Source organism: Castanea sativa, chromosome 9 (assembly GCF_040712315.1).
Source record: "Castanea sativa cultivar Marrone di Chiusa Pesio chromosome 9, ASM4071231v1".
Lineage (NCBI taxonomy): Eukaryota > Viridiplantae > Streptophyta > Magnoliopsida > Fagales > Fagaceae > Castanea > Castanea sativa.
Window position 1 is genome coordinate 27,919,817 of NC_134021.1, and position 13,363 is coordinate 27,933,179.

Sequence of the window (13,363 nt, forward strand, 5' to 3'; positions counted from 1 at the left end):
CATTTCTTTTTCCAAGTGCGGCACCCTTCGTGAAGCGGTACCCCTTGTTTGATCTTTGGACTCTACATTTTCCCCTCCTCCTTCTTGACTTGGGGCCCTTCCTTCCATGTGTCCTTGACGCTGCTTCCTGAGGTTGATCTCCCTATTCAACTCCTGGTTCTGACGTGTCAGTTCTGCCATAGCGGCAGCCATGGATTGTATGTGCTGAATAGAAGGCGGTTGCATTACAGGTGCCGATCTGCGATCGCGTAGGGGATTACTGGAAGCATCCCTACTCTCCTGGTGGCCTGGGCTGGTAGCCCTTGATCTTGTTCGAACCATTCAGCCTTTTGTCTGGGATAGAAGAACTCTTTTTCCCACAGACGGCGCCAACTGATGATGCCAATAAGATCAGTAGGCTGGATGCTTCGGACTTGATAGGACCGGTTGCTCTCTCTGCGGCCTGAAAAAGAAAGAGAAGCCAATCAAAGGCGACCGGGGTTGCCGGCCAAAAACCCTCCGATGGTAAAGTTAGTTCTTCTCACTATGTTTTTGGAGTTCCAACTTTTTTGGAGTCGAAATCACGCATACCTTTGCCTTGTCTGAATCAGTCTTTATATAGCGCCTTCATAGACGGTTATCGAAATAGGAACCTCTCCTGTATTCAAGGAGGCTTAACGTAACTGCCATAACCGTTTAGGAGTTACACTTCTATTTCACAACGGATACATGACCGTTATGCGTGGGATAAGGGATTGTCACATTATATTCGGAGATTCTCCTAAGTATGATACCCTCGTCCTGGAATTCCTTCGTCGAGTGTGCCTGTTAATTCCAAGTGTAACATCCTAGTCCACGAATCTTTACATGGACGAGTCCTCTCAGGGTAGGCTGTACGCATCCCACGGACGAGGGATGTAGCTTCGCTATCACCCTCTGGACGTCCTTGTCCGTTACCCTCGTCCTGAGGATAACTTCTGGACGGCTGCCGAGGTGATGTCCGTCCAGGGACGGGTTGAGTGTTTTCATCCCACATCAAATGTGTCTACTATCCTTAATAATTTGAAAGGTACTATAAAAAATCATGGACATTATTGGCACAGTGAACACTTAACCACTAAGATCAAGTGTAGTATCTGTAAATAAGATCAAGTGAACCCTTAACCACAATTGTAAATTAAACACAAATTCTAAGCAAAATGTGGAATGAGCATCTGTGTTCGAAACTAAAACGATTTTGTTAGATATACACAATTTTTCACCGACTTTTTATATCTCACTCATAACATTCAAAAACAATTTAGTTATGAAAACTGAAAAAAAAAAAAAAAATGGAGCTCTTCATATCTTACTCACATAACATTTAAGATAATGGTTTGACTGGACCTACCACACACTATAAAACAACACATCAATGGTGTGAAAAAGTCGGTGAAACTCTTATGGAGAGACTTTTCTATTTTAGAGAGTTTCAATCTATTTAAAAAAACAAAATGAAGTGTTTAAAAAAAAAAAACAAAAAAAAAAATCATTCGGTTTGGATGGACGTTTTCCAAACTCAAATAGAGCTTGGTGAAGCCCAGTTGGGCCACGAAAGCCCAAACTTACGCCAACTCTCAAACACACACACACACACTCAACAAAACAAATCAGACCCAGTGTGCTACCACTCTCTCTCTCTCTCTCTCTCTGTGTGGAAGTCCACTCCACACACAAACACCAAAACCTAACAAATGCCATCCCCAACAACAGCCATGAGTAGCATGATCCGTCAGCGGCTCCTCTCATCTCTGCGCACACGCGGTGGCGCCGCGACGACAGGGTCGAGCAGGTGGAGCAGCCCGGGTCACGAGGAGAAACCCAAGGGTTACCTCTTCAACAGGCCCCCACCACCACCTGGTCAGTCTCGGAAATGGGAAGACTGGGAGTTGCCTTGCTACATCACCAGCTTCCTCACCATCGTCATCCTCGGTGTCGGACTCAACGCCAAGCCCGATCTCACCATCGAGACCTGGGCCCACCAGAAAGCCCTCGAACGCCTCCAGATCGAGAGCCTTTCCTCTCCTTCCGCCTCAACCGAATCCGAATGAATTGATTCGATTTTGAGTCCGATGGTGATGACGAGGAATTTGAAGGAACGGTAATGGAGACTTTTTTTTTTTTTTTTCCGTGTTTATATTATGATGGTATGTCATGTAACTGGAATAAGGTTGTTTTTGAATTGGGCTCTTTTGCAAACCTTGGTTCATTTTAATTTATTCTGACTTGATCATATTTCAATTGCTTCATAAATTCAACGTTCTCACTGTTGAGTAGGAATTGGGTTTTAATTTTTAGATTGGATGAGAAATTTATTGGGTGTTACTTTGATTTTAGTGTCAGCGTATGGTTTCTATGCAATGAACATGAGCCTTGCGATTTATACAATCTTGTGTGTAAATAGAAATTCAAAAAAGTGAATTGTATAGATAGATAGGAGATGAGTTGCCAAGAGCCTTGTAGCTCGCTCAATTGTCATCTCCTAGTGTTTCCAACTAGATGTTTCCCCCTCCCCCAACTTTGAATTATCAAATAATGAATAGATACAAGATGAGTGAGAGCCATGGTCTTGCTTGCTGAATAGAATTGTTCTTTTACCCTGCTAATGCTTTGCTGCAAAATTGACGTTGTTAGTTGAATTTTTAATGATATTTGATTTCACTGCTCATTGCCAATTTGCGATGGAGTACTCCCTATTCTCTGAAAATTTCTAGAAGGCTTAGACAAATATCTCCCTTTCTGAATTTATATGGCTAGTCGACTAAAATTCAAAATGTGCATTAGATAGCATTGATAGCTGGGGTAATCTTGAGTACCTATTATGAATAGGACCTAATTTTCTTGAAAATCACAATTATGCAATTTTGTGTCATTAGCTAAATGCCTGAAAGGTAGTACAACATTAGAAAGGGTGCTTGTATATTAATAAAACATTAGAGGTCAGGTTTTGGTTCAATGATGTGTACCTTCCACCCAAAGTGGCATAGCGTGGGTTTGAGTTTGGGAATCAAAGTTTCCAAAGAAAATTGTGGGTGAGGCTGATGATATCAAAGATGATTTCCCTTTTTTTTTTTTACACTATCAACATGCATAAATGTTGGTTAATACATATATTCCTTTTTGTTATTTTAAGCTTGTACTAGAGGTTGATTGCTTTGGTTCAAGTATGACTTGGCCTTATGATGTTCTCCAATCCATTTTGAAAATAGGGCAGTTTCATAGGTAGCAATTTCTAGAGCACCAAGCATGAACTTGGCACAAGTGAGCTTGAGTATATTGTGCCAAATTCTTGTGAATCTGTAGAAAATCAAACAAATTATGAGCACTAGGAAGCTTTGCTGACAAATACTCCATGAGATGAGAATGAAATCTGGGAAGCTCCTCACCATCATTCTTTTCTTCCTTAGGTTATATTTTGGTAGGTTATTTCCCAAACCAAATCAGGTATTGGTCTTTTTAGATTTCTGCATGTTTGATGTTTACTTTGCACCACTGTATCTTCATTTTCTGTTGGGGCTTTCCATGGAATCAAAGGTAGCATGTTATCTCTTATTGTCACATTCAGTGAAGGGACTATCATGTTGGAGGAGTGCTTTTCTCTCTAAGGGAGATAAAAGAGTGTCTTACTAGGAGTATTGATTTTTGATGTGCATTCCTTTTGATTGCTGCACCATGCTCTCGCCTCTCTATGAGGTTTCAGGGAAAGTAAAGCATCAGGAGATTGAGCCGTTGGAACTAGTGATGAAGATTGATAGTTTAAGTGGCCATGAGATTCTGTATGCAAAGGAAAGATGTAAACAATACAATACAATACATTACACAATTTACATTGTGTTTGAAGAAGCTAAGAGGATATTAGATAATTAGTTCTTTTGAAAATGAGTATAATAAACCTTAGCCATAGTTTTGAGAGGGTTTCTAAGTTAAGCTTCACATTTTCAAAAGTTTCAATTTAAATTCCCCACTTTCGAAAACGTTTTAATTCAATAATAAACTTGTTATGCTTCAAGCCATCAATAGAAAATGCTTAAACAAAACAACATTGAATGACCTTTTTTTTAATATTTTTTAGAATGTACGTTGTATGACTCGGGAGTGACAGAATGTTTATATATAATAATAGTCACATGTGCTGACATAACCATTTAGTGTTATCTATACTATTATTTAAGTGGTTTTCTTTATTTGGAATTCTCAATTTTGATACCCAAAATACCCTAAAATTTTATCAGATTGTAAAGCTTAAATAATAGGGTTGTGTGTGTATATATATATATAAAAAATAAAAGTTGAGCTTAGAAGTCGAGGTTGCACCAAGTGGCTTCACCAAAGTGCTAAAAAATTTTTAGATTTTAGATTTTAAAAATATATATAATTTTTCTTCTCCTATAATTTCTAAGTTAATAAAAATCGTAATTTGATTATAATCCAAATTCTTTATCTAATCCATTTAATCCTTATTTTGAACAAGAGATTAAATTTAGTTGCTTTTCTTCTTTGAAAAGTAAATTTAGTTAGTTGGTTTCATACAACTATAACCTACAATTGTGTCTATTTAAATATTATCAACAAAGCCTAAAATAATAGGATAGAAAGAAAAAGAAAATCCAAAGTGTAAAATATTAAAATGTGTAGATGTGTAAGTAGAGGTATAGCTAATCCCATGAATTAAAAAAAAAAAAAAAAAAGCACTTTCACTAGGAGGATATACACACGGAGAGGAATTAATAATAAATTTGTTATCTACTTTTTTTTTTTTCAAATATATTTTGTTTTTAATTAATTTATTTTTTGGATAACCAAAAAAAAAAAAAACCTAATAACGTTAACAACTTGATTTTTATTGTATTTGATTTTGAATAAATTTATTCTTTCTTTTTTATGGCTTATAACTTCTTCACAACTTAAAATTATTATTTTTAAATAGAAACAACTTCTTAACAATTTTTTACCATGGTTGAAATTTTGTTTGTTGGATAAATATAAGAATGATTATGGATAATAGTATTATTATACCATGACTCTCATCTTTAGATTTTTAGGTCACTATAAATAATAAGGTCAAATTCATGATTTATTTCATTAATATTTTGAACATCCAAGTATCTATCATTTTTTAGGGTTATTTGTTATTTGTTTTTCTCTCAAATTCAGTCCCTCTTTGCCTCAAAAAATAACTTACCAATTTTTTTAAAATTATTATTCATGTTTTTTTTTTTAAGGGAATTTTATTATTATTCTTTTTTTTTTTGTTTTTTGTTTTTTTTTTTTCAGGGAGTTTCATTGAGGTTTTGAAGCACTAGATCAAAAGTTTTTCTCAAAAAAATTGCTTGAAATTTATATTTACATATTTTGTTTTGATAGGATGAAATTCGGTGCCTCTCCCCTCACTTTCAAAGATAAAAATTCAATTCTTACGTAAGTTTATCTACTTTTATGTTTTAATGTTTAGTAATTTGGGTTGTTCATAATACTTAACTGTAGGGGTATTGGGCCCAATAGCATATGAAGGATGGCCCAACGAAGTATTTTGGGCTGGAAACCCAAAATCCGAAGACATCAAAATGGTCGTGGACTATTTACATATCCAAACACGTCCGAGGAGTAGATTTGTCCTCGGATTTCAAGGCCGAGGACATAGAAAGAGAAGTTTGGTATCCCTGGGTTATATTATAATGAGTCCTACAATTATGGGGATGCACGGTATACGTGGAGGGCGAGAGAAAGAACGGTGGAATGTCTAAAAATAAAGCTGCTACCACCGCCCATACATTAAAAGCTCTGTAAATTGATACACTGACTGTATAGATGGAAGGATGGGACCTGAACATCGAGCTTGGAACTTGGTCCCTAATCCCAGCGGGCTTTAGGGAAGAATGGATGGGACAAGTATCCAAAAAGGGGGATTGCAACCAGAAAAGTGGAAGGTGATGAAGGGAAAGGAAAGGATATAAATAGGAGGAAAGGCATACGAAGAAAGGGGGGACTTTTCTGAGTAAAAGAGATAGAGCCAATAGTAAATGATAATCAACACTTGTATCCAAACTTGAGAAATATCATTAGAAACCATCCTCGGACACAATCCGAGGACGATTTCTCAGTCTTACTCTTTGCAAACGATTCTTTGTTCTGTTCTATTGGGCCCAAAGCCCGTTCTTTTTGTAATTGTCTAAACCATCCTTGAAATCTAAATTACAAGCCCATCCTCTACAAATTCATTGTAAAGAAAGGTCTTTCAAGCCCATTTTTCTCCCAGTCGTAGTTTGGGAACTTGAATTGTGTCCTTACAATTGGCGCCGTCTGTGGGAATTTAGTCTTTAAGGAAGTTTAGGACATCATGGTAGGATCAGGACCACAACGCAGTGCGGAGTCCGTGGGCTCTCAGCGTGAGGATCTCTCCTTGCATCCTGATCACGGAGAGAACCGAGAGGGAAGTGTACATACTACACATACCATCAGAAGTGCAAGTCATTCGCAAGGAGGAAGCAGAGCTCCTTATGAAAGAAATGCCAGGGCCATGCAGAAGGAGATTGACGGCCTAAAGAGGAGATTGCGCCACGAGAGGCGAAGGAGAACTCCTCCGACCTCTGACCCCTCTTCGGAAGGATCCGAGGATGACAATTACGGGCAAAGATCCAGAACTCCCCCAGGTGAATATGCCTCTTCCGAAGAAGACAATCTGCATGGGAGACGTGGCAGAGACTACCCCCCTAGGGGCTTAGGAAATGACGCAATGGGAAGAGCATTGCACCAAATCTCCAGGTCACCCTTCGCGCGCAGATTGGAAGAAGGAAGGTTGCCTCGGCGCTTCACACAACCGGCCTTCACTCTTTACAATGGTCGGACGGATCCTGTAGAGCACGTAAGCCACTTCAGCCAGAGAATGGCAGTGCATTCCAGGAATGAAACTTTGTTATGCAAGATTTTTCCTTCTAGCCTAGGGCCCGTAGCCATGAGATGGTTTGACGGCTTAAGGGCAGGCTCCATTGATTCTTTCAAAGAGCTTACTAGGGCATTTGGTTCTCGCTTTATCACGTGCAGTAGAGTTCCTCGTCCATTGGATTCTTTACTATCCATGGCCATGAGGGAAGGGGAAACCCTGAAAACATATTCGGACCGGTACTGGGAAATGTTCAACGAAATTGACGGAGACTTTGACGATGTAGCAATAAGGACCTTCAAGGTCGGCCTACCAACAGAGCATGACTTGAGGAAATCCTTAACGAAGAAACCTGTCGAAGCGTACGTCGACTGATGGATCGCCTCTACGAGTACAAACGGGTTGAGGAAGATCAGCACCAGGGAAAAGGCCAGTCGAATGATATCCCACACGAAAGGAGGGACTTCAGGTCGGACCGATACAACAACAATAGGCCAACGCGGGATTTTTCCGGGCGGGCGGCCACATACCCCCACAAGTGGTCAACACCGTCTTCGGGGAGCCGGTGCGGCGAGTGTTGGAGAAAATAAGGCATGAGCCTTTTTTCAAATGGCCAAATAAAATGGCAGGGGACCCTTTGAGACGCAACCAAAATCTCCACTGCCATTATCACCAGGAGAGAGGTCATACCACCGAGGACTGTCGCACTTTGTGGAATCATCTGGAACAATTGGTTAAAGAGGGAAAGCTGAAGCAGTTTCTGTACCAACCCAACGGGCGAGGAAACCAATCGGGAGTGGCAAACCACGACGGTCCTTCATCCAGACCTCCTCTAGGCACTATCAACGTCATTTTTGCGGCACCTGGTAGGACTGGCTCAGCTCCTTTCAGGGTAATGTCGATTGCTCGTACTTTGGCCGAGGAGTCACTGGATCAGCCGAAGAGGATCAAGGCAAGTATCCTGCCAGTCCTAAGTTTCTCTGAAGAGGACAAGATGGGGACCATCCAGCCTCATGATGATGCCTTAGTGGTAACCCTCAGAATTGGGAACTATGATGTAAAGAGGGTAATGGTTGATCAAGGTAGTGGTGCAGATATCATGTACCCTGACCTATTTAGAGGCTTGAAGTTAAGAGTTGAAGATCTTATGCCATATGACTCACCCTTGATAAGCTTCGAAGGGAGAGCTGTCGTTCCAAAGGGACAGATTAGACTGCCTGTGCAATCAGGTCCGGAGGTAGTAGACGTAGATTTCATCGTGGTCGATGCCTACTCTCCCTATACGGCTATTGTGGCGAGACCTTGGCTGCATGCGTTAGGGGCTGTTTCCTCAACCTTGCATGTCAAAATCAAATTTCATTCTGGAGATCAGGTGGTGGAGTTACTTGGGAGTCAGTCTGTGGCTCGACAGTGTGTCACGGCTGCAATTCTGCGTCGACCAGAACCAGACTCCCCGTCCTCGGCTAACGGTGAAGCATAGCAATCAAAGTCTCTTCCCATAGCCGAGGTAGATGAAGCAACGTGTGAAGAATTGGAGAAAATTATCATAGACAATGATCCTGAAAAGTTCTTCCAGGTTGGAGTTCAATTGCCGCAGGAAGAGAAGACAGAGCTGATTTTATTTTTAAAGAAAAATATGGATGTATTTGCTTGGAACGCGTATGAGGCCCCTGGGGTTGATCCGAACTTCATATGTCATCATTTAAGGGTCAATCCAAATGTAGTGCCGAGGAGGCAACCACCTCGGAGGTCCTCAAAGGAACATTCGGAAGCCGTCAAAGAGGAAGTGCTCAAACTCAAAGCGGCAGGGGCTATCAAAGAAGTGTTTTATCCTGAATGGTTAGCCCATACTGTGGTGGTGAAAAAGAAGAATGGGAAGTGGAGAGTATGTGTAGATTTCACAGATTTAAACAAGGCTTGCCCAAAGGACTCATTCCCGATGCCTCGGATTGATCAACTGGTTGACGCTCCTGTTGGACATCCTCGGATGAGATTTCTTGATGCTTTCCAAGGTTATCACCAGATAACTTTAGCCGTTGAGGACCACGAGCAGACAGCATTCGTCACTCCTACGGGAAATTATCATTATAAGGTAATGCCTTTTGGCTTGAAAAACGCGGGGGCTACCTACCAAAGGATGATGACGAGGATGTTTGAGGCACAGCTAGGAAAAAATATTGAGGTATACGTGGACGATATGGTAGTAAAGAGTAAAGAAGTTTCTGCACATCTGGAAGATCTGAGCAACACTTTTCAGAAGCTAAGAGAGTATAAATTGCGGCTCAATGCCTCTAAATGCTCTTTCGGTGTGGGGTCGGGCAAGTTTCTAGGATATATGGTGACTCACCGAGGAATTGAAGTGAATCCTGCTCGGAGTTAAGGCAATAAGCGGCTTACACCCACCTCGGAATCCTAAAGAGGTGCAAAGACTAACGAGGTATGGCTTCTTGCTCTCAGCGATTTATATCTCGGTCCGCGGACGGATGCGAGCCTTTCTTTCGGTTATTAAATAAATGGAAGGGTTTTGAATGGACCGAGGAGTGTGCAACGGCTTTCCAACGGCTAAAAGAATATCTCTCGCGACCACCGGTTATGTCTCGACCGAGAGGTTGATGAGATTCGTTTGCATATATTGCGGTGGCTAAACATGCGGTTAGTTACGGTTCTTATCCGAGATGACAATAACATCCGAGAGACCGGTGTACTATGTAAGCAAATCTCTGCATGAGGCCGAGCTGAGTTATTTGCCACTGGAAAAAGCTATCTTGGCTGTGGTACATGCTACACGAAGACTTCCCCATTACTTCCGGTCTCGTACGGTTGTTGTTCTTACACAACTCCCTCTCAAATCAATTTTGCGAAGTGCGAGATTATATGGGAAGAATTGCCAAATGGGGAACTGTCCTAGGAGCCTTCGATATCAAGTATATGCCTCGCACCTCTATAAAGGGGCAGGTCATCGCGGACCTTGTGGCGAGTTTGCGAGCCTTCGTTAGAAGACTATCAAGAAGGCATGGGTAAAAAATCGGTAGGCATGATTTCGTGTGAAGGGCCTCCGTTATGGAAAGTCCATGTTGATGGAGCGGCAAATCGAGAGGGGATCGGGTATCGGATTAGTTTTGATATCCCCGAGAGGGTATTACTTTTGAGAAATCCCTGAGATTAGGATTCTCGGCCACCAACAACGAAGCGAGTATGAAGCGGTCCTCGCGGGGATGAACATGGTTCATAAAATGGGAGGAAAGGCGGTGCAAATGTTCTCGGACTCACTATTGGTGGTAGGCCAAGTAGAAGGGAAGCTAGAAGCAAGGGATTCCGAATGCGAGAATACCTAACCCAGGTCGGGTTTATGCAATCTAAATTTGAGTCTTTTCTACTATTGCATGTATCCGGATGTGGCAATACCCATGCCGACTCATTAGCCACGCTCGCAACGTCCTCGGCACAAAGTCTACCACGAGTTATCCTCGTTGAAGATCTGTTGAAGCCCAGGACGGATGGTAACTCCACTCAAATTCTTCAAATTAGGACGGGACCTAGTTGGATGGATCAAATAGTAACATTTCTCGAAATGACATCCTACCTGGAGAAAAAGCTGAAGCGGATAAGGTTCGCAGAAAAGCCACTCGTTTCTGGTTATCAGAGGACCAAAAATTGTACAAACGTTCCTTTTCGGGACCATATTTGCTATGCATACACCCCGAGGCAACGAGCTACTTTTGGAAGAGCTACACGAAGGGATTTGCGGAAGTCACACGGGAGGAAGGTCTTTAGCTCACGGGGCCCTTACTCGGGGCTATTGGTGGCCAAATATGCGAGAGAGAAGCGCAAGATTATGCAAAGAAATGTGACCAATGTCAAAGGTTCGCTCCAAACATACATCAACCAGGTGGAGTCCTAAATCCTCTATCTAGCCCATGGCCTTTTGCCCAATGGGGCTTGGACATTGTTGGACCCTTCCCCAAAGCAACGGGAAACCGACGGTGGCTTCTCGTGGGAACGGATTACTTTACCAAATGGGTTGATGCTGAGCCAGTATCAAACCTCAGAGACACGGAAGCCAAAAAGTTTGTATGGAAGAATATCGTTACCGGGTTCGGCATCCCTCATACTCTCATTTCGGATAACGGTTTACAATTTGATAGCAAAGCCTTTCGGAAATCTTGCGTGATCTGGGCATTACGAATAGATATTCCACTCCGGCTTATCCCCAAGGAAATGGGCAAGCCGAAGCTGTCAACAAAGTAATAGTGAGCGGACTCAAAAAGAGGTTGGGTGACGCCAAGGGGAGGTGGGTGGAAGAAGCTGCCACATGTCTTGTGGACGTATAGAACTACACCACGAAGATCCACAGGTGAAACACCCTTCGCCATGACTTATGGAGCCGAGGCGGTAATCCCCTTAGAAGCTGGGTTCCCAACTCGAAGAAAAGCTCCTTTATTTCGGATAGCAATGATGATCTATTAATGAGAAACTTAGACTTAGTTGAGGAACGGCGAGAAAGCGCCATGGTTCAACTAGCTTATTATCAACATAAGCTCAAGCAGGGATATGATTCTCATGTGAAACTTCGACCTCTTGGACCAGGTGACTTAGTATTAAGGAAAGTTTTGGGCACGATGAAGAATCCTGCGTGGGGAAAATTGGGGCCCAACTGGGAAGGACCTTATCGTATTACTTCGGTCGCAGGAATAGGGGCCTACAATCTGGAAGATTTGGACGAGAATGTTGTACAACGTCCCTGGAATGTAAATAATCTACGAAGGTACTATTACTAAATAAAGGGCACTTCGGCCGTTCTTTGTTGTAAACTACATTATATTCGTTATCTTCATTCGTCTAAGTATCAAGCTGAAACTTGGTATGCCTGGATCCTCGGACCACATACCTCGTCTAAATTGATATTCTTTACTAAGTGTTAAACAGAACCTAAGTTACGTCTGGTCCTCGGATCATCTACTTTGGGAAAATTAACACTTTAAATTTATTCATCTAAGTATCAAGCTGAAACTTGGTATGCCTGGATCCTCGGACCACATACCTCGTCTAAATTGATATTCTTTACTAAGTGTTAAACAGAACCTAAGTTACGTCTGGTCCTCGGATCATCTACTTTGGGAAAATTAACATTTTAAATTTATTCAACTAAGTGTCAAGCTGAAACTTGGTATGCCTGGATCCTCGGACCACATACCTCGTCTAAATTGATATTCTTTACTAAGTGTTAAACAGAACCTAAGTTACGTCTGGTCCTCGGATCATCTACTTTGGGAAAATTAACATTTTTAAATTTATTCATCTAAGTATCAAGCTGAAACTTGGTATGCCTGGATCCTCGGACCACATACCTCGTCTAAATTGATATTCTTTACTAAAGTGTTAAACAGAACCTAAGTTACGTCTGGTCCTCGGATCATCTACTTTGGGAAAATTAACACTTTAAATTTATTCATCTAAGTATCAAGCTGAAACTTGGTATGCCTGGATCCTCGGACCACATACCTCGTCTAAATTGATATTCTTTACTAAGTGTTAAACAGAACCTAAGTTACGTCTGGTCCTCGGATCATCTACTTTGGGAAAATTAACATTTTAAATTTATTCAACTAAGTGTCAAGCTGAAACTTGGTATGCCTGGATCCTCGGACCACATACCTCGTCTAAATTGATATTCTTTACTAAGTGTTAAACAGAACCTAAGTTACGTCTGGTCCTCGGATCATCTACTTTGGGAAAATTAACATTTTTAAATTTATTCATCTAAGTGTCAAGCTGAAACTTGGTATGCCTGGATCCTCGGACCACATACCTCGTCTAAATTGATATTCTTTACTAAGTGTTAAACAGAACCTAAGTTACGTCTGGTCCTCGGATCATCTACTTTGGGAAAATTAACATTTTTAAATTTATTCATCTAAGTATCAAGCTGAAACTTGGTATGCCTGGATCCTCGGACCACATACCTCGTCTAAATTGATATTCTTTACTAAAGTGTTAAACAGAACCTAAGTTACGTCTGGTCCTCGGATCATCTACTTTGGGAAAATTAACACTTTAAATTTATTCATCTAAGTATCAAGCTGAAACTTGGTATGCATGGATCCTCGGACCACATACCTCGTCTAAATTGATATTCTTTACTAAGTGTTAAACAGAACCTAAGTTACGTCTGGTCCTCGGATCATCTACTTTGGGAAAATTAACATTTTAAATTTATTCAACTAAGTGTCAAGCTGAAACTTGGTATGCCTGGATCCTCGGACCACATACCTCGTCTAAATTGATATTCTTTACTAAGTGTTAAACAGAACCTAAGTTACGTCTGGTCCTCGGATCATCTACTTTGGGAAAATTAACATTTTTAAATTTATTCATCTAAGTGTCAAGCTGAAACTTGGTATGCCTGGATCCTCGGACCACATACCTCGTCTAAATTGATATTCTTTACTAAGTGTTAAACAGAAC

At 41.2% G+C, this 13,363-nt stretch overlaps 1 protein-coding gene across 1 annotated transcript; it reads left to right on the forward strand.

Annotated features, from left to right (window-relative positions):
* The first annotated feature begins 1,627 nt into the window (after positions 1-1,627).
* LOC142610697 (uncharacterized) lies at positions 1,628-2,298 on the forward strand. The gene has a single exon (XM_075782599.1). It carries the CDS (start codon positions 1,713-1,715, stop codon positions 2,067-2,069), a length of 357 nt encoding a protein of 118 aa, XP_075638714.1. The 5' UTR covers positions 1,628-1,712; the 3' UTR covers positions 2,070-2,298.
* Positions 2,299-13,363: the final 11,065 nt, after the last annotated feature.